General features: G+C 41.7%; 1 protein-coding gene and 1 long non-coding RNA gene across 4 annotated transcripts in view; both read left to right on the plus strand.

Annotated features, from left to right (window-relative positions):
• Positions 1-667: 667 nt before the first annotated feature.
• On the plus strand, positions 668-4,049 carry LOC128807870 (uncharacterized). The gene is made up of 3 exons (XR_008437299.1): positions 668-780; positions 3,162-3,328; positions 3,618-4,049. It is a non-coding gene; the product is annotated as an uncharacterized LOC128807870 (long non-coding RNA).
• A 6,214-nt stretch (positions 4,050-10,263) lies between these two features.
• Positions 10,264-21,050, plus strand: part of ATXN10 (ataxin 10) — a 91,241-nt gene continuing 80,454 nt past the window's right edge. For all 3 annotated transcript variants that reach the window (XR_008437345.1, XM_053978803.1, XM_053978804.1), the window contains exons 1-3: positions 10,264-10,356; positions 16,465-16,656; positions 18,100-18,182. Coding sequence is in view for 2 of the 3 variants with exons in the window: in XM_053978803.1 (XP_053834778.1) it covers positions 10,274-10,356; positions 16,465-16,656; positions 18,100-18,182 (358 nt within the window). In the remaining variant the exon portion in view is untranslated. The remainder of the gene's footprint in view (positions 10,357-16,464; positions 16,657-18,099; positions 18,183-21,050) is intronic.

Here is a 21,050-nt window from a genome sequence, read left to right on the forward strand (position 1 = left end):
TGAAGAGGTTGAAATGCAACTTTAAATAGAAGGTATTTTTAAGAATTTGGGCTTGAGGGAAAAAAGTTGCTGTCAGCTCAACTCTTTGTTTGCCAGAGGTCAATGAATGATGAGGAAAAGATTACACAGCAAGCAAATAATGTTGAATAACGAGTTTGAAACTCTTCTGAAACATTAAGCTTATGTTTACTCCTTTTGTTTCTTCTGCATTGGTCTGAATAAATCTTTTTAATAAAAAAGCTCAACAAATACCAAATACTGGAACAAATACCAATTTGTCATGTAGATCACAGGGCTCAAAATGTTCATGCTGTTTCTGGCCTTAGCAGACTGAGTGCGTGGTTATGGCTGTGCTGTACCTGCTCGGAGGATGTACTCTGTAGGGATCGGTCCATCCATTCCTTCTTGAGAATGTTTTCCCTTGGATGTAATTCTCTAGAGCTATCCATGACTGGCATCTTTCTGCCCTGTACTCAGGTCTGGACAGCCCTGTGCTGTCCTGTCCCAGGACAGGACAGAAAGGATGCAGATGTCACTTCTTTGTTCATGAGCTGCCTGTGGGTACATTCTAGTGCTGAGTTGTCACAATGCTACAGGTGCTGTGCCATCTGCCCAGCACAAACTGCAAAGTTTATCTTCCTTTTCAGCCCTGACTTGTCTTCCCAAAATCACCTGCCCCAATGCTTTGTGGGAAGGTGGCAATGCTGGTTCTCATATCCTGCCCTCTCACACTTCCTGTCCCTTGGTCCTGTAGGCCCTCATCTCCTGCCTTGTATCAAGGTACGTGTTGAACCACTACATGGTGGATCAGCATTGGGGAACTAATGAAAATAACAGCAAGAATATGATAATGCAAAATCGGAGCTGTTAAATCCAGTCACCAACCCACAGGGATGTGTGGCCACAGAAACAGTCACAGAGACACAGCATAAGGTGTGGGGCACCAGCAACCAAGAGCGGCAGGAGCAGGAGGAAGGGCAGAGAGTCCTGGAGTCAACTTCCAGCTTTCCTGCTGGATCAGTCCTCTTAATCAGGTTGTTCTTCTACTGGGTCACTGACTGATAGACCTCAAACAATGGAGCAAGGATGGGAAGTGGCCCTCAGGGCAAAGCAGGACTTCCGCTTTCCAAGAGCTGTCAGCTCCGACATCAATCTGCAGCCATCATGTGCACCTGGCTCAACTCCCTGAGCCAGGTCACCAGCAATTACCACTGGAGGAAGGAGGCCAGACCACTTCAAGGCAGACTATTTACATCATCTTTGGCTTCAGAAAGTACAATCTCCTGCAGGATATTCACTGCTGTTCCCTCCATCCTTGCCTACCTATCAGAGAATACCACCGGGTAGAAGTAGGGCAGTGAGGTGCATTGGCAACCTCTTCTTGATGTTTGCTATTGCACCAAGTGCTGAAATATACCCCAGTTAATGACACCCCAGTAAAACACCAGTGTGGCAGAATAGAGCTACATTGCTCATGTTTAAAGGAATATATGAGAGGGCAGCCTATTGAGAATGAACTTATCCTCTGAAATAAGGAGAGGAACTCCTTAGAAAGGCTCTTTCCAGCATATTAACATGTATCGATACTGGAGTAAAGCAACCCAACTTGTTTAAGACTGGGATCTTTGTTAAACAGTGAATGCAAGCTGAATGCACTGTTGTGTTTAAACCTCAGCTGTCATTAATGGGATGGGAGAGGGGAGAAAGAAAATACAAAAACAACCCATTCATGATGAAACCAGTCACTATTTCTTCCTTTACAAACAAAGGGGGGAAAAAAGGGAAAAGAGCTCTCATAAGAACCTGTACGAATTTCCTTAAGAGAGTGTACTTTAGATGGAGAATAAGTTAAATTCTGCGAGATGTTGGGGTTACCAGGGTAACAATGTTTTGAATACAAAACCAAATAGGTGTATGAGCCCAAAGTAAATCATTAATGTGCATCAGTATATTTGAGATGGGTTGGAGTGACTTATATATTGTTGTCCTTCTTTATTTAATATTTCAAAAGTGTTCTTTGATTTAAAAGCAAACACTTAATAGGCCTCTTTTCAGACAATTATGTCCCCTTTTCTACAAAGCACTCTGAAAAGAGACTAGTCATTGATGCCATCTAATAGAACAAACACACAAATTTGATGGAGTCAAACAGAATAAAGGGGCCTTGGTACATCAAGAAACTTAAATATGGGCATTATTTTAAGCCTGATAATCATCCCAAGACTACTCTGTTTCTTGCAAACTTGCATTCAGCACCCTGCTGAATTCAGACTTACATGGTCAATTTGCAATATACTTTTTAACTAAAAGGAACATTTCTTGGTAACTATTTTTGAACTAAGTCTTTCTATAATAGATGAAAAGAGTTGTTATAGATAGGTTGGGACTGGATGCAACTGTTTCCTGGGCAATTATCTTCTTATTCATACCTATTTTCCTCATTTAATACAGTTAATTCAGTCCAGGAGACGTCTGTCTTCATAGTAGCATGATAAATAACAGCAAAAGTAAGTTAAATGATCAGTTGAAGAGATCTCTTACAGGATCCTAAATTAGCCCTGGCAAGAACTGAACCTCTACTGGTTAGCTCTGGCAAGAACTGAACCTCTACTGGTTAACAGTTGCTAGTAACTGTGAATGATTGCTTTCTTCCCCCAAGTTCCAACCATTCTTCCCAACATTTCTTCCTATCCTCTTTTCTATTCTAGGAACATACTCAAAGCTTGGGCTTCATAATTAATAGGGATAAACCATGGTCGTTTAACAATGCTACTAAGCTGGAACAAATGGAGTTACTTTGCTTATTGAAGTTTGGGGCAAACACCAGAGAATAATATCCTAGAAGAGAAAAAAACATACTACATGCCTAACATTATGGAAGGGAATTAAACTCTGACTTGCAGTTAGAAAGTGTTGTAACTACTTTCCTTAGTCCAATAAAAGAAACTCAGTTCTTCTCTGAAATAGGAAGTGTTAAATTTGTGGCAATTTATTAAATGCTGGAGTTTTTGCAGTTCACAGTGTACTTGAATGATTATAAAAAACAATTTCTTAAGAGTTGTAGTGTTTCTTCCAAGGATTATTTTTGGAAGCTCCTATTTGCTGGATGTAATTTGTGTCCCTTTCCAAGTGGTGGTGAGTTTAAGCACCTTCTGTTGCAGGGCTGAAGAAGGACATTGGCGAATAAGTACTCCTCTGGCTCCTGCAACTCTGTTGTTGGTCTGACCAAACATACCTCTCTGGGGGAGAGCAGCTGCATGGTTAAAGGTCAGCACAAGAGGAAGAGGAGATCTGCCTACCTTTCCTGGGAAGCTCCAGCCAGATGACGGTACCACACCACATCACTGCTGACAGTTCCTTGAGCAGATTCCTTCCATGGGCAATTAGCCCTTCACAAAGCATGAACGGACTAGTTTTCTATTAGGAGATTGAATTTTAGCTGACAAATTAGACAGGTTCCCTGAGGCCAGAGTTATGCAGCTTTGCCAGTCTCACTAAAAATGTGATTTATAACAGATTCCTCAGCAGAGGCACTCCTTGCTTCAGGAATGAAGGTGCACACTGTACTCAAACTCTTCATCTAACATGATGATCTTACAAACTTTTGTCTTGTGCAGGAAAAAGTGACTGTTACTTACTTTTGACTTATCAAGTGACTCCTCATCTGTCCATGAATGGATAGTGAGAACCTACAGTGCATATGTAGAAGTCAGGCATGCACTGGTGTAAATAACGTTTTAGGAGGTAAGAGTATATATATTTGGGAAGGTAAGTCAGATGTAGCTGGATGGAGTTTCTAGCTGTGAGAAGAATGCAACAGGTTTTGTCTAAGATGTGTATCTGGCTTTTGATGACTCTGGCATAAAACAGAAGCAGGGGAGCAGATGCTGTGGTCCACAGGACTGCACTAATTATACGTGAAGTATCTCACCCTGCATGCTCCCAGCACCAGGTGCTGGGCAGGTGACTCCTGATGCCTGCTGGTTGTGATGCACCCTGGGGGCAGGATGAGCCAAGGATGGCTATTCCATCTGTGCAGGACAAGCATGGGTAAGAGACAAAAATAAAGTCTAGCAGACAAAAATACCATATAGTGCTTTGTTGCCTTTAGTTCTGCCTTTAAACCAGACCACTCTGAAAGGGAGACACAAAAGAAAAAAAAAATTCCCAAAGGTAATGGAAGACTCAGAGTTTTTGTGCAGTTGCAGCGTCACAAAAATGATGGGCAAGGAGAAAAGGGAAGAGAGAATCAGATCCCAGACCAAATTCCTGCCAACTGAGGCTCCACCTCTGACTGATCCCAAGGTTTTCTCCTTGTTTCGCCCTCTGATGAAACCAGCATTTGTATTCTGTGAATATCAGCACGTGCTCAGATCAAAAAGCAGGCTCACCCATCCCTGACAGTGTCTTGAACATGTCTGTGTTTGCATGGAATTAATAGTTAATGTTTTAATTATTAATTTATATCACTTAATAACTGCATGCTGTGTTACTGAGGTATGAGACACACTCAGAGACTGGTAAAGTATGGGAGGGGAGGCTAACAAAGCTTAGGTAGCCTAGATCTAGCAAGTGTGGCACACAGATGCAGACACAGGGGGCTAATTTTATTTGGATAAGTTTTGGACTTAAGGAGGACATTGCACAGGTGAACAGATGGACAGATGCCTCCTTCAATATCTGCTTTTATCTCCATGTGAGCTGGGAAATTTATAGCTCTGAAGTATTATTACTCCCAGTCATTAAAGAGTGTGGAATTTTTGAATTTAAAAGCCTGTCATACACATACAAATAATGACTTCTGAAGAGGCCAAATCTTATAATCAGTAGATGCAGCTAGAAACTATCAAACTGAACTTTTATTTGTGTCTGCTTAAAAAAGATGTTAGTTAAAAAAAATTAATAACCTATCACTTTAGTCTTCTAACATGACCTTGTGGAAAAAGACATATAAAACATGAATGGATCAAAGCTTCTCTTCATATACATAATTAGACAAATGGCTTTGGACAGCCTTTACATACTGGTTTAAAAGAAACTTAATTTTCTTTTTTGCAGATCCACAGGTATGACAGGGAGTTTTCATCAGATATTTCTTCAATGGGTTAAGGTTTTGAAATTTAAAGGCAACAAAATATCCTTATATCTGAACCTTCTGAAATCTTCTGATGATGTTATTAGCAATATTTGTTCTTTTTTTTTTTTTTTTTACGCTCAGGTTGCATGTTTCTTTCAATGAATATTAAGCTAGCATAGGAAAATTCTGAGAAAATAAGTTCTGAGATTTTTAACTAGAACTTCACAAGCTTCATAGTGTTGTATCAAAATGAATGCTCACAATTTTCAATAACTTTTTTCTTGTAAGTATTGAAGCTTTTCTTATAGCTGCAAAAATTGACAAAGATCTAAAGAAAAAGATTCTGCAGAACTGAAGTTTAACCATTTATTTCTCGGTTCTGTCAGTCTAGCAACTCTATATAACTGGATATATTTTCTCCTTAGAGACAATTCTCTAGAGATAATAGAGATAATATATGTAGCAACTTCTAGTTACCAGTAGCATGTTCTCAAATATTATTTCTTAAGATGACATTAGACCAGCTTTCATAAATTCTGCAAAAGCAAACTTTGCAGGTATTTGTCTCCCAACATGAAGATACCAATCCCAGACCTATTGCTCTTGCCTTACAAAGCTTATCTGCTGACAGATGTTGTACATATGGAAAACCTTCTAAAGGCTGAGGTTATTGTGATTTAGAATCCTAAGTTATCCTGAGTTGGAAGGGACATGTATCCTGTGATTTTAGTGTACAATAAAGATGAGTAGACTAACTCATATTTCACAGATGGAATTAACAAATTAAATGGACTCTACACCGGCAGTGAATAATACAAACTCTGCAGTCCAATGGTTTTAGGCTGAGTTCTGCTGCCCACTATTTTACCTCCACTAGATGTCAGGCTTTTGACAGAGCTGGAGGGGTTTAATCTCTATTCCTCAGTATGAAGCTTGGTCAGGATCACAGCTACAGTTCTCCAATTCCAAGCACCAGCAGTAACCCAAAAGAGGAGATACTCTGAGTTGCTATATGGGTTTTTCTTGCTCTTCATTCTTTTAGGCCTTGTTTTTTCCCTGCAGCAAATTTCAAATTGGTGTACCTTTTGACAAGGTACACCAATGCTGGTAAATGGGAGCACATCCAAGTAATGTGGGATTCCCTGTGGGGATTTACCTTTGCTCCTCCATTCATTGCCTTGACACATCTGTTCAGGAGGACTGTATAACTGGTGAGTTCCTCGAAAATATTCAAGCACGTGCCTCTTTACTCTCTGAGAGCAACCAGGTGGTGGGGAGTTTTTTGGTTATTTCTGCTCCCTAGTAGGGATACTTATTTCTATTTTCTGGGAATGAGATACAGTTTCAGAGAGTATTCCCATCTCTCCAACAGCACTTTTGTGAGATATCTGAAGGACCCTCCAAGCTTAGCAGATGAATTACATTTTCCAAGCAACAGAAAGCAGATAGCATTTCCAGGACTTTACACAGGATTTTGTAAGACTTTGCTCACAGATGCTAAGCAGTGGCTGCCACAGTCCCCAAATGCTGAGTTTACCATGTGGAGCTCTGCAAATACTGAGCAATCCCAGCAGGTTTAATGTGCATGTGGAGAGTGATTCCACACTGTGCAAAAGCAATGAGTCTCCTTGAACTCCCTGTCCTGTGACACAGAGTGACTCCATGGAAGCACAAAAGCCTGGTGAACTCAGCATAGAGCACAGAGGTGATTTATGTGCACTGGCTTAATAGCAGCTTTTTGGCTGTTCAGTTGCCTGGGCTGCTGAAGTCCAGAAAACTGTTGCTGCAATGAAAACCAGGAAAAGCCAAGATTTTCACATGAGAGATGAGATCTGATTGTATTTGTATTGGAAATCTAAATTATATGGCACAACTGTCAAATCTAGCTCCCACCCCACTGCTTGTGGAAGCATTTTCATACTGGCTTCTAGGACTTAAAGTAACACTGGATAGTGGAAAAGGCCACAAGAGGAGACTAGTAACTGCATGCTCTCACCTTCACAGTCCTCCTCAAGAATCCTTCTTTACCACAAAACCTTAAACAAGGCCCTTAGAACTTATTTCAGATGTGTTGTCTCTATGCAGCATTTCTGCAAGCTCACTGCTTACTGCCGCATTCCCCACATTCACCATTTGTCCTTCAGCCTCGTGACTGGTGTCAAGGGCAGCCTGCCTTGTGGAGAGAGATGTCCTTCCCTGCTTTGTGTAGACCCTTGTGCATCCCTTTCCTTTCCTGCAAAAATTAAACTGTAGTAACCATTTTTTTCCCCCTGCAGCAGTGTTGAACTACATATTACTCTGTATCATAGAATCATAGAGTGGTTTGTGTTGGAAGGGACTTTAAAGAGCATCTCATTCCACTGCCCTGCCTTGGGCAGGAGCACCTTCCTCTAGAACAGGTTGCTCCAAGCCCTCTCCAACCTGACCTTGAACACTTCCAGGGATGGGGCATCACCTGACACTCAAGAAGATGTGGAATCAGTGACTTTTTTAAGGTTTAGTTTTATCCAAATTTGTGTTAACTCTGTAACAGGGACATTCTCTATCCATAAGAATAAATTTCTAAACAGAAGGAGGCCTCTCCCTGGCCCCTCATAGCATGGGAAAAACTGCAAGATGACACAAGTTAACATACACAAAGCCTCCTTGAATTCAGCATTGTCCTTCTTACAATTCAGCTGCATTTTCTTCTGTACCAGACAAAACCATGCCTCTAAATTCTACATATTATAAATCAACTGGTACATGAATTCATGTATCGTGAAATTCCCCAGGCTACCAGGGAACTAGACTTTGGGTACCAGATATCCTCAGTAGCATCTCTTTGATCCAGCTGACAAGGGCAAGGATAGTGTCTTTCCACATGCTTATGCCATTGGCTAATATGATGAGGATAATAAAAACAAAAACACTCCATGCAACTGTGGCATAAAACCTTTGTGAAGGGCAGATGACAGGCCCAAAATTCCTCATTGCCTCTAAAAACTGGACTGCATCTAACAAATGAGGCAAGAGTCCATGCAGTGACTTGGAGCCTGACAGCTGTGCAGCTGACAGCATTTCATCTGTGTCTCCTTCTCAGAAGACATCATTTGTTTCCAGGACAAAATGCAAGGGCTTTGAACATCTCTGAGGCATTGTGGGCTTTTTGTACAGATGGAGGGATTTCTTTCTTATGAAGAATTAAATTTATTTATGATATTACATAACAAACGAGTGACACATAAATCTCAACATCAAAAATAACTGCTCTTTTATGGCCTTCAGACACATGTGTAACACCTCACCTGAAGCCAAATAAACTCTGTAGTTGGCTTCATATTGCAGTAGTTATTCTTGGGTTTGAGAGAGTCTGCAGTATCCATTTCATATGGATTCTGTTTTACCTCTGGTGTTTAAAAAGATGGCACCACCTCCTCTCAGGTCTGCTCTTCCTCATCTTAATATAGGTGTTCAGAATTCCTTGGCAAGGTAAGGAATGCCTGTAATTTGCCCATTGTAAGCAGGAAACTGAGGGCATGATGGCAGGGTGTGTTCCACAGATTTAGCAAGAGAGGCTAATGAAAAGCATTTTTCCAAGCGCATTGATCAATTTCACTAGATCCTATTAAATGACAGAACAAAAATAAAAGCTTTTGGTCTACATCTTCAAAGCTGTAGTCATACTTAATATAATGCAGGCCCAAAATAAAGAGTATAAAGAGTCAGAAAACTAGTATTTATGCCGGAAACATATAAAATATTTATGCCACAGGATTTGCTTCTTTACTGTAAAGTAATTTTTTCCAGAGTCCAAATTTTATCTTCTGATGGAAGTTGCCCCCAATAAAAAAGGAGCACAGTCAGTATAGTTATTGTGATTAGAGCAAGTGGCCTCTCACAACATTTGAGACAGGAGGGATGCAACATCTTTGACTTGCTTTGCCTCCTGCAGAGCCAGAATTTGCTGGAGTGGGGCAATTGTCTTCCAGAGTCTTAGCTAAGCCAGGTCCTTCTCTGTCTCCAGCTTCAAACACTGTTGCCTCAAGAGTATAGTCTATCTCTTGATTGGATGGAGAATTCTTTAAAGTAAGTTCTGCATAGCTTTATTTTCAGTTGTAATTGGCTCTAGGTGGAGTGTTTCCCTTCTTGTAGTTCCCTAAAGCTGTGCTAAGAAAAGTAAATGTTATTTAGACTGTAAACTCTCTGGGGGAAAAGATGCATCTTCAAGGGATCTGCCTGTTGTTCACAGAATTAGGTAGATCAGATGAGCTTAAGATACAATATCTATGCGTAATCTGGGAAAAAAAGTACTAACTTTTATAATCTATATAAGAATTGGCTGGATGGCTGAACTCTAAGAGTGTCTTGTGCCCAGAGAAGCTGTGGCTGCCCCATCCCTGGCAGTGCCCAAGGCCAGGTTGGATGGGGCTGGGAACAACCTGGGATAGTGGAAGGGGGTGGGACTGGTTGGGCTTTAAGGTCCCTTCCAACTCAGACCTGACTGTCTGTGATTTGATGATGATTGTCTAATAAAGCTTTCTATAGCATTTGGCCACAATTACTCTTTTTAACCATCGGAAGCGAATTTCCCACCCACACACATACAGATTAATTTTTCATACATGTTTAGAAAATGCTGAACAATATTTTTTTAAAAAGAAATATTAAAAATGTAGAATTTAATTCAGAAATATTTTAAAACCTGAAGCAAAGTAGTATTTACATCACAGAACCACAGAAAGGCTTGGACTGGGATGGACCTTAGAAATCATCTAGTTTCACATCCCTGCCACAGGCTGGGAAATCTGTATATAATTAAGATATTAAGCATGAAATAATTCTTCACGCAATTTATGTATTTTTATATTAATTTAATATTTGCTTTGTTTAGAGACGAGTATCCCCAAGAGCACACGGGGTGAGGTGTGGGGTGCACAGCAGCAGCTACGTGATGGGAGCCGGCACTGCGGTGAGCTTCCTACGGGAAAAAGGTGGGGGGGGGGGGGGGAGGAGGAAGGAAAAACAAGTGAAAGACAAAGGACCCGGTAAGGAAACAGACACGGAAAGGATTTCGTATGGATTCATACGGGAAGGCAGCACGCCCCTCAGCCAGAGCGGCCATTTTGCCGCCGGCCTCACGCACCCCTCCCGCCCGGCGGGGCGGCACCGCCGCCATTTCCGCGCGGCGGGGGCGGAGCGGGGCCGGGGCGGGCGATGGCGGCGGCGGAAGCGTTGCCCGCGGCCCGCCTGGAGAACGTGCGGGCGCTGGCGGCTCTGTTCCGGGAGGCGCAGCCCAGGTAGTGGGGAGCAGGGAGCGGCGTTGCCGGTGGATGGCGGGCAGGACTCGCCTCGGCTCCCAGCGCGGTCCTGCCCCTCGTGGAGTCGGCTGCGGGCCGGAAAAGGGGCTCTCAGTACCCCCATAGGGGTGCGAATCAAGTCCCTTCTGGGGAGCTTCTGCACCCCCAGCCTTCTCCTGGGGCTGTGCGTGTAGGGGGGTGATCTGTCCTGCCCCACGGGGTCCATGAGGAGCTGCAGTGTGCTCAGTCCTTGTGCCTGTAGCAGGGAGGAAAGGTGTTTGTTTCTTAGTCGTGGGTGGCATAAAATATATCTAGAGATACAGAATGGCTTGCGGTCCAGGAACATTAAAGCTCATCCCATCCCACCCTTGCTATGGGCAGGGACACCTTCCACTAGCCCAGGCTGCTCCAAGCCCTGTCCAGCCTGACCTTGGACACTTTAGGGATGGGGCAGCCACAGCTTCTCTCGTAAACCTGTCCCAGGACCTCACTACCCTCACAGGGAAAGATTTCTTCCTAACATCCAGTCTAAACCTACTCTGTCGGGCTGAAGCCATTGCCCCTTGTTCTGTCACTTCAGGCCTGTGTAAATAATCTCCATCTTCCTTGTAGGCTCCCATCAGGTACTGGAAGGCATCATTTAGGGCAGCCCAAAGCTGCTCTTCTCCAGGCTGAGCACTCCCAAGTCTCTCAGCCTTTCGTAATAGCAGAGCTGCCCCATCTGTCTAAACAACCTGGTGCCTCCTCTGAATTCTCTGCAACAGCTCCATGTCCTTTCTGTGCTGGGATCCCACGGCTCAAGGCAGCTGTGCAGGTGGGGTCTCACCTGAGCAGGGCAGAGCAGCCCAATCCCCCCTGCCCTGCTGCCCATGCTGGGGGCTCAGCCCAGCACAGGGGGGTTCTGGGTCCCAGCACACATGGCCAGGGTGTGTCCAGCTCTCACCACCAGCACCCCCAAATCCTTCTCCCAGGGCTGCTCCATCTGCTCATCCCCAGGCTGAATTGATCCTTGGGGGTTGTCCTGACCCAGGTGCAGCACCAGCCCTTGCTCTTGCTGAACCTCATGGGATTCCCATGGGCCACTTAAGGGGCTTGTGGTGCCTTTCTGGGCAGGCACATTAGGTGGGATGTAGCTGCTCTGGGGCAAAAAAACATGGAAGCCCTGCAGGGTGTCCAGAAGTGGGTGAGATGTGCCTGTGTGAGACCCTGCTGGGGGACAGTCTCATTCCCATGTGAGGCCAAAGCTTTGGGATGAGGGTGGTGACTGTGGGCCTTAGGGACAGAGGGCGTGCACAGCATGGCAGATGGGCTGCACTGGCTTCACTGGGAGGAAAGGCTGGATGTCCCTCAGTAGCTTTAAGATAAGTAAAGACAGAGTGGGGATACTGGAGGAACAGGGCTGGTATGGAGCAGTGCCTGTAAGGTCAGGGAGATTTCTGCAGTACCACACAGCACTGCTGGCTTTGGCAGAAGCTGGGCTTGCAGAGGTTCAGCTGGGAGACGGGTTAGAGGAATGAGTTTTGCTTTTCCTGGAAGGAGGGAGAAGGCACAGCACAGTGGGAAGCTTGTTCTCACTCCTAAAAGTAGTTGTTCGAACGTCTTGACACCTAAGAATGAAGAAATCAGACTTAAGCTTGGTGTTTTGTTTTGTTTTGTTTTGGTTGTTTAAATTCTCAGTACAGTTTTGTTTTTCAAATCCACATTTAAAAGTCAGGGGGCTCAGGGGGAAGATGTACTTACAGATATTTTTTTGTGATCTGTGTGGGTGCAGGAGACCTAGGAGACCTTGTTCTGGTGTTCATCTCAGTTCCTCTGGAAAGAAGGGAGGACCTGTACAAATTTTTGGCTTATATACTGATGCTTTCTCTGTCTTGCTCCATGAAACCTCTGCCATTGTGTTTGAAAGAAGAGTAGATATTCCCTAGATTAGCCAAGTTTTGTGGGTACAAGTAGGCTGAAAGAGAGACACTGTAGTTGCCCTTCCAGAAAGACAAAGCTGCAGCATTATCTTACATCCCATAGGATGTGGCGGAATGGGTCTAGGAGCAGCTGTGTCAGAAAATTTGCCAACTCTGGCAAATCCTGTTGCTGGTGCTGTTCCATCACGAAGACACAACCCAATGGATTTTTTGTGTTTGAAGGTGTGATATTTAGTGACCATTCGTGTGTTATTACAGGACTGTTCAGTGTTTGTGGAAACAAAACACATTAAAAATGTGAGTTCTGGTATTCTGCAACTCAGAAGGAAATAAAGTGAGGCAACAATGCCCCTATTATGACACCATGATGTGGAATTTGGGAGACTTGCATTTGACTTCGAGTGCTTTTGGTTGATTTCTTTATGCTTTGTTTACTAAGCTACAAAAAAAAAAAAAAAAAAAGAAAAGAAAAGGGCTTTATTTTGTTTCTGGGAATGTTGTGAGGATAAGTACTTTAAAGGCTTTTTAGGAACTGCTTACGGGAATGGAGTTGTGCGTGATGCAGAATTGTAAATTTGTGGATGTGTTCACATCGTTCCTGACTAATTTTGTGATTTTTTGGAGCCCTGGTCTTTTGAACACAGTTTCATTACTGTTTCTAACTCCGTGTTTAGTAGAGTGGTATCTTGTAGAGTTTCAGTTTTTAACAATTAAACAGGTCTTACAAGGAGTGACAGTAATCTTCCTTTTGGCATGGGTGCAGGAATCCTGACTCTTTGTTTTGACTTAACAAGAAATTGTGCATGTCTTCCTTGTCTGAGAGCTGGGCTGCTGTACCCTTTGCCTCTGCTTCCTTTTGTATTCCTGCAGAACTTGATGTGGAAATGACATGTAGCAATAGCAAATTGTGGAGCTGCTGTGTTAGGCAACCAGACACAGGAAACAGAAGTTTGTGGAATATCAACAAAGCTGTTCTGGATGGATTTCAAGGGCTGTTTACAATGCAAGGTATTCTTTTAATCTAAAATCTACTTAGGAGGGTCTTTGGTAGTTTTATAAATTAAAATTGAGGAAAAGATATTTTCCATTTCAAAAATACATTTTAAATATTTATAGCTGCTACTTTGTATGTGAATCTTGGTTGTACTGCTGGAAAAAGATTATTTTTTAAAAAACTGTTAGCAAGCATTGCTGTGGAACAGTTTTCTGAGGTCAGTCTTGGCTAGTTTCTTAATATCACCTAAATATTTTGTGCTGTTCTTGCTAATTTGAGGATTTTTTAAATTCAGAAGAACAGTTTTCATTTAAATTCCTTTGTAGTACACACTCAAATTGCAGTGCTATTTGAATGCTTAGGTACAAGAGTCACATGTAAATTTTCTCAGAACAGAATCCTGCTCTATCAAAAAACATTTAAGTCAGTCCATGGTCATTTGGAATACCTTTTGCTTGCTCGCTTAGGCTTTGAGATTTGATTTCTGCCTGGAATGAGCTGGCTTGAGCAGTCTGGATTTTCTTTCATAGTGTTTAAGAGAGAGATTTGGAGTTCTGTCTCTCCTCAATGATGTAAAAAAATCAACATCTTCCACATTTACACCAAGGGCAGACACTTCCTTGTGTACCCCACACTTGCTCCATTAGGACACACAAGGTTTTCATCTTCGTATTTTACTGGAAATGTCTGTACTCTTAGGTTTTCTTTTACTTTCAATCTAATTTTAAAAGAAAAATTGTCACAGCAGCTCAGCATGCTTCTGATCCAGTGTCTGACTAAAAGTTCTGTTCTGCTGCATAGCTCTGCCAGGAGAGTGGAACTTTTCCAGCACAAGAATAACTGTAAGGTGTCTTTTTACCCGTTTAGTCACAAAAATGTGCACAAAAGTTCTTCTGGCTTCTTTAATTTCTCTTTTGTACAGTAGTATGTCTTGCACTGACCACTGGGTTCTGTATTTTGCAGTTGTGTCAGGAAATGATCGGTTTCATGGGATAATCCAAAAAAAGGCACAGGCTGATATGAAGGAAACTACAGTAGGCTGAGTGGTCCCATTTTAAAGTAATGTCAGAGTTTAAGAACTTGGAACAGCTAATGGCTCTGCTCAATGTAGAAAGCACTCCCTGGCTGGGGACTACCTTACCAGACTGTAGCTCTTCTGACATTTAGAAAAACTTGTCTCTGGTGCATTTCCCATGGAGACTGTGGTACATCAACCACTGAGTCTTCTCTTGGCACATCATGAAGTGCAGGAGCTACACTGTTTCTTGTAAGTTGAAGGTTCAAGTTCCATGAATATATTTTCTTCGGTCTTGAAACCAAAACCAAATTCCAAACTTTCTCTCTGGTTATGTAAGCTCCACTTTTTTCTTTTAAGACTGAGAGCCAGCTCTGCTTTTGGTCATTGTTTTTTGCGCCACTTCAATATTTTCCCTTCAGTATTGCACCACTGTAAAATGTAGTTTCTTCCCCATAATTCTCAAGTGATGCAGTGGTGGGTTTTTTAATGTTTCAGTGTAGATGGAGAATGTGTAGATATATTGGTCTTGATCAACTCTGAGGTTGCAGAATAAAATACATACTTCTGGAGATCTGAAACCTAATGTTGTGGTAATTTAGTGACATTAGTGTATGTTGTTGTATTTCTTACCACACTCTCCCTTCCTTGTAAGTCTCCTCCGTGCCCTAACAGACCTCAACATGGGAGACACTGTACTGTCAGTAAGATGTAGCCTAGCATAAAAGTGTCACTATTGGAGCAACAAAACTCATAAGGAACTTAGAAAATGTGAACTGTGAGTGAAGACTAAGAGAGTTTTGTTTAGTCTAGAAAAGGAAACATGGCAGGAGCAGAGGTGGGAAATAATGTCTGCAGACATGTCTGAGGGTGTGCTTCGGGACAAGGTGGATTGGCAGTGTTTGGTTAATGTTGAACTTGATGATCTTAAGGATCTTTTCCAACCTTGGTGATTCTATGGTTTAATTTATGGTCATGATCACTTAAGAAAGAGGAGGTAGAATGTCTAATTGTACAAATGTGTAGGCATTTGAGTGAACATCAGAATGCAGGTAGTACCATATCACCCAGTAGTGTTGGATCAAGGCTTTTTAATTCTCCTTTCGGAAGAGTTTTCTGCGTGAACATTTTATTTAATGCTACTTTACATTTCCTCTCGTTTCACTTTCTTCTGTTTGATCCTGAGTACAGGACAAGTCTATTTAAGGTTCAAGGAGGCTGTATCTGGATTGCCTTTTCCTGACCCTGGTCAGAAGTATTAGACAAGCAGATTTATTGAACTTCCCTGTAGCAATGCCATAAACACTCTCTGGTGTGGCTTCTCTCCACCAGCATGTGGTATCAGAACTGAGTAAGCAACATTTGTCATGTGCTGCCCTCATTGCTTTTGTGGACATAAAATCAAGGCAGAGTGTAGACAAATAGCTGTAGTTTGGAAATGTTTTTATCTCTGTGTGACAGATCATCTGTAGATGTGTGTATCAGTCCTGGAGGCTGGTGAATCTTCATGGAGCAGCAGCATCAGCTGTCATCCAGTCATATGGAGTTCTGCATATGCTTATGGTTTGGTAATGCTGTTTTCCTTGGTCTTGGTGCTCCTGGAAGTGGCCTGGTACCTTCTGTGTTGGATACTTGTCTGCTGAGGTGGGACAGAGTTGGCATTTTCTCTTGACTGTGATTCACACACTTCAGAATGGTGCTTGTGCAGCCACCAGCTTTCTCCATGACCTTTGTCCCTCTGAGGAAATCTGTAGCAGGCTGGAGCTTCTGATACCTCATTCTTCTGAAACATCTAATGCTGGACATCTCGACTGTGTTCATTAACTAAAGCAATTCCTCTTAAAGCAGCATACAGTGTCATGTTTAAACCTGCCAGCTATGTGTATTAGGGAGAATTTTTTGTTTCCTTTTCATTAAAATTCCAAAGAGCTGTTGAAAAGTCAGAAGGAATACTAAGGCAACACCACTCTTCTACAGCCCCTTTTCTGAAAACACTGATGGGAGGATTGTGTGATGTTTTTGTTCCTCCTACTTAAAATTTTGACTATGAGTAGTTAAATACTCAGAATAGTTAAAGATTGCTGCAGAAACATATTTGTGTTTACAATAAGTGCCAATGTCATAGGCTTTTTGGTAGGAGTGCATTTTTATTTTTTTCTTCACAAATTTATGTATTTCAGAGAAACAGCAGAAGAAAGTGTATTTCAGGATGTTCTGGAAATCCTGACAAGCACCTCAAGTGCCATTGAGCAGACCTGTAAGGACTCCTGTGGACTGACAGATCTAGACACCTGCCTGCTGCTCATAGCAGAGTGCTTCAGATGTCTGAGGAATGCCTGTGTTGAGTGTGCCAAGAATCAACATGTCTTGAGGTACAGTTCTGAACCCTTTTAGCCCATACCAAAGTACCACCTTCTGATGTTTGTGTGGTTTTATAAAAGAGATTCTTATTTTACACTGCTCTGTTAGTTGATTAATTAACTGGCATTTCCTGCTTGATGGAATCACTTGAATTCAAATATGCAAGAAACAAAAATCGTTGACCTATTTGTAGGTCAGTTTTGGGCCCTGCTCAGTAGCAGAACAAAGTGTTTGGGTCCATAAACAAGTTGATTACACAAATGATTTAAGCCTGTTGGAAGCCTGACTGTAGAACTATGATTTTTTTCTCTTCTTTAATTTTTTTTTTATAACATAATGAATAAATAAATGGTCTTAATAATCAGTTACAGAATTAGTGTGTCTTTTAAGGTCCATTTAAATCTGTCTGGCTTTCCTGGCAAAACACAGCATATAGAACTGTGCATATTAATCCTGATACATATATACAGGCAAGTTGAGCTTAAAGGATATTAAATCAATCTGGTTTCTTAAGTTATTTAGCCTCTCTGTTCTTTGCCTGTGTCTGTGGCAACATTGAAGGGATGCTTGTGATATAACCAGCTGTAGTTAGTGAAAACCTGACAGTCTGGTTGATGTTTTTAAAAAACACAGCAAAATAGCAGCAAATACCCTTCTTGCTCGGATGCCCCATGAGAACCCCAAACCAACCAACCAACAAAAAAATCGCCCAAACTTGTCACAAGTTGGTTATATAAAAGAATTATTAGGGACTACAGTCATAAAAATTGGCTTCTTGGGACCTGTCAAATTTGATTTATTGAACTAAATGTAATTTTGACATGGGACCAAGTCTTAGTTTCTGTGCTGGGGCAGAATTCTGTTAATGCCACAGAAATTGCAATGCAAATCATTCTGAAAGTCTACTTACGATTCCTTCTCACTGGAGAAAGGATAAATGATTACTTGGTCTTCTCTGCTTCTCTCTGAGAGTTGTGTATGTTTCCCTTTGAGCTGGCCCTGTTGTTTTTTGGTAGCTGTCACTAATTGCTTTGTTGGCATTGAAAATCCTCCAAGTTTATTATGAAGTAAGATACGACTCTTGTTCTGGATGCTTGACATCCAGACAAAGCAAAGTTTTTACAGAAATAAAGCTGTTTAAATTATAGGAATAACTTGATGTCTGAATGTCTGAGAGGAAGAATAGCAAAAAGGGAGGAAAGGGTACTTATCTCTGAAGGTTCTGTGCCCAAAATTGGTAAAATGCAGGATGATGCAATAAACCCCTTTGATTTGCTTCTGATGGTAGTGATGTAGCTACTAAAAGGCAGGCAATAATGTAGGAGAAATTATTTTTGTTTCAGAGGTCCTGAAGATGCTAAAGATTTCCTGTTAACTTCGGTGAAAAACCTTTTAAATTTGAGTGCATTTCATATCAAGTGAATTATTGTGTATTATTCCCAATTTATTAATAGGAACTTGGGTCTCATCTCTACATCTGTCCATTTGATAAAGTTGCTTCATGGAATACAAATCAAAGAAGAATTGTTACTGACTGGTAAGGCTGGGGATTTTGTTAAATGTATAGCCTGCACGATATTGTTTTACATGTGTAAAAAAAGTATGATGTCACTGTACTGATGTACTTGTTTTATAAATAAGCTTAATTCTTTCTTGAATTGCAGTTAAGAATCGGCCCTTTCTTAGACTGCTTGAAAAAGATCTCAGTCTCAAGTCCAGTTCAGCTCTGTTTTCACTGAACTTATAGATTGCTAGAGGAAAGATATTTGGAAACTTTTTAATATGAAGCAGAATAATTGGGTTTTATAAAAGGAAAAGTACCTCCATTCAGAATACATTCTGCTGTTTTACTGTCTTTTTATTTGCTGGTACTTAAGATAATTTATCTGATTCCAGGAAGCAAATTTTGGCTGTGACTTCTTAAAAATTATTTTTAATTTCCATTTGGGTACCATGGTTGCTGGCCAGGATGGTATCTGCCAAGAATTAAGTACTGATTTGAGTAGTGTTCGCATTTCCTTAACAGATGAGTTTTTTCTTTCAATGCAGTGAAGAGAAAATGTGACTATGTAGTACTAGTGGTAGTTATTGCTACTCGTTTCAGTGGATATTAAGGGTTTTCAGTAATTCTCACAATCTGTTTCCTGGTGTGTGCATGTGGAGCTTTATGCATTGGACTCCAGTTGTGACTGTTTGTGGTTGCAGGCAGTATAGCATGTTTGTTTTCTTGTGTGTCTGTTATTTCTTTTCACTCCTGTTCTTCAGATGATATTTTTTACTGGATTTCTCCTGCTGCTTTTCTGCTGTTTTGTGAAAGCAGGTGACACAGCTGTCACACAGTAACTTACCCTTGAACACCTCTATGAAGCTGTGAGGGAGCAGTGAAGTCCAGGAGACTGGGTTTCCTTTTGCTGCTGTGTTTGGCTCAAAATGAAGCCCTGTGGGCATGTGAGGGTATTGTGCTTAAGCCAGGTTCACTCCTGGGCCTGTTGCTGGAATCCTGCTGCCAGGGAAGGGTCAGTGATGCCAGCACAGCCCTTCAGTGTGGGAGGAGCGGGACTATAAGCTCTGGGGGTGGCAAAAAGGGCTTGCTCAGTCACCCTAACGAGGAGGAACTGATGGCACACAAGAGTGGCTTTCAAGCCGTGTTACAGGAAGGACTGGGAAAGGTCATGGTGGGCAAGAGTGTCCTGCCCCACAGTTTTGAACAGCTTTGCAGACCAGCAAGATAAAAGGAAAAGTGATGGGAGCCAAAATGTTGCTTCTGTCAAGCCTGTCATTGTCCGTGCTGGGGCCTTGGACAGCAGTGGGCTCAAAAAGCTGTACTGGTAAAGTGGGCTTGCCACCTTCAGCCCATTCAAAGCATCAGGAATCGTTGTGTAAGAATGCCACCTGCCAGAGGGGCTGCCCAGCACCTGCAGGAGAGGGAGTAGGGTGTGCTCAGTATTGGATACATGACCTGAGTCTTCCCTTTGGCTTGATGGCTGCTGGCCCATCCTTGCTGGGCTGTCACATGTGTGTGCTGTTCTTTGCTCATGGGTTTTAAGAAGGAGAGGGAATGCTATTGGGCAAAAAGCAAAGAGGGTAAAACCCAGTAATTTGATTATCTGCTTCAGGCACTTTTTCCTAGCCAGCGGATGGTGTAAAAATCTCTGTTTATCAAAGTTGAATATAAGGGTGACATTGACAAGATATTTTTTAACAGGATTTCGGTAGACGTTGTTTCGTGACTGCTACTCTACATAGCCATTCAGTAAATACATCTGAGTTATAACTAAGATTTGCTGTATTGGCCTGGGGTAGGTGGTTCATTTGATGCTGTAAGGAGCATTGATCTCCTTGGGGAACCTCTGCAATGAGCATGGCTTATGTATTCCACGGATGTTAGTACAACAACAAAAAAACTAAGCAAATGTTGCTAATTCCTTGCTGAGTGATCTGATGAACTTTGTTGTAAGTGGAAATTAATGTAGTGCCTAGACCACAGGTTCCTTCTGCAGGTTTTACCTCAGAAGTTAACAATTTGACTGTGGTTTATTAGTTGTACTGAAGCGAATTGCTAAATTGGACTTGGATAGCACTGTTGAAACAAAAGAGACCCATGAAATCAGTAAATGGTGCTGTATTTGTTAACTGTAATTCTGTTTCGTGATTCTCCTCTCGTTTCATATAGGAAATCAGGTCACTGGGCTACAGTAGCATGTGTATTTTATTCTTGCAGATAATTAGGTGTTATGTGGAATATTTCAAATTGTTCATTTGGGTGTGTATAATTTCCTCCCTCAAATGGCTGCTTGGATTGGATGATCCCTCTTGGTGCCTGTGTATATTCTTAAGGTTTTTAAAATACCTTTATATTGCTTCCATAGCAACAAAGTACAAGGAGGAGGAGGTAAGGCTGTACTGAAAGGTGAACAGCACTAAATAATGTTTTGGATCGCGTTCATGTGAAAAATTCCCAGAACAAATTATTGTAGGCTAAATAAACCTGAAGTTCCAACATTATCATATTTACAAACATGAGATTGAAAATTCTTTCTGCAGACTGAAAAATTCATTTAACCTGATCTATGGCAGGTTTGCACTCTAATCCATTGGTAGCTGCTAAGGCTAGTAAGTGAGTGGTGTGGTAATTTTTGTAAGAAAGTTCAATGCAGTATAATTTCAAATGGATAAAATCAGAAATTAAATAAAAGTATGTATTGTTTGACCAGTGCTGTGACCAGTGTGATGGTTAAGGGAGAGAACATGATCAAATAAGCAAAAAAGGAGGTGTTGTGCAAAGTGGTATGAATAAAAACAGTTGCTAATATTTATTCAAAAAATCCAGACTCCTTTGCATCCTCTCTGCTATGAGTAATACTTTAAAAATAGTTGCCCAGGGGTTATATACATGGTTAATTGG

The sequence above is a fragment of the Vidua macroura genome, chromosome 5 (assembly GCF_024509145.1).
Source record: "Vidua macroura isolate BioBank_ID:100142 chromosome 5, ASM2450914v1, whole genome shotgun sequence".
Taxonomy (NCBI): domain Eukaryota; kingdom Metazoa; phylum Chordata; class Aves; order Passeriformes; family Viduidae; genus Vidua; species Vidua macroura.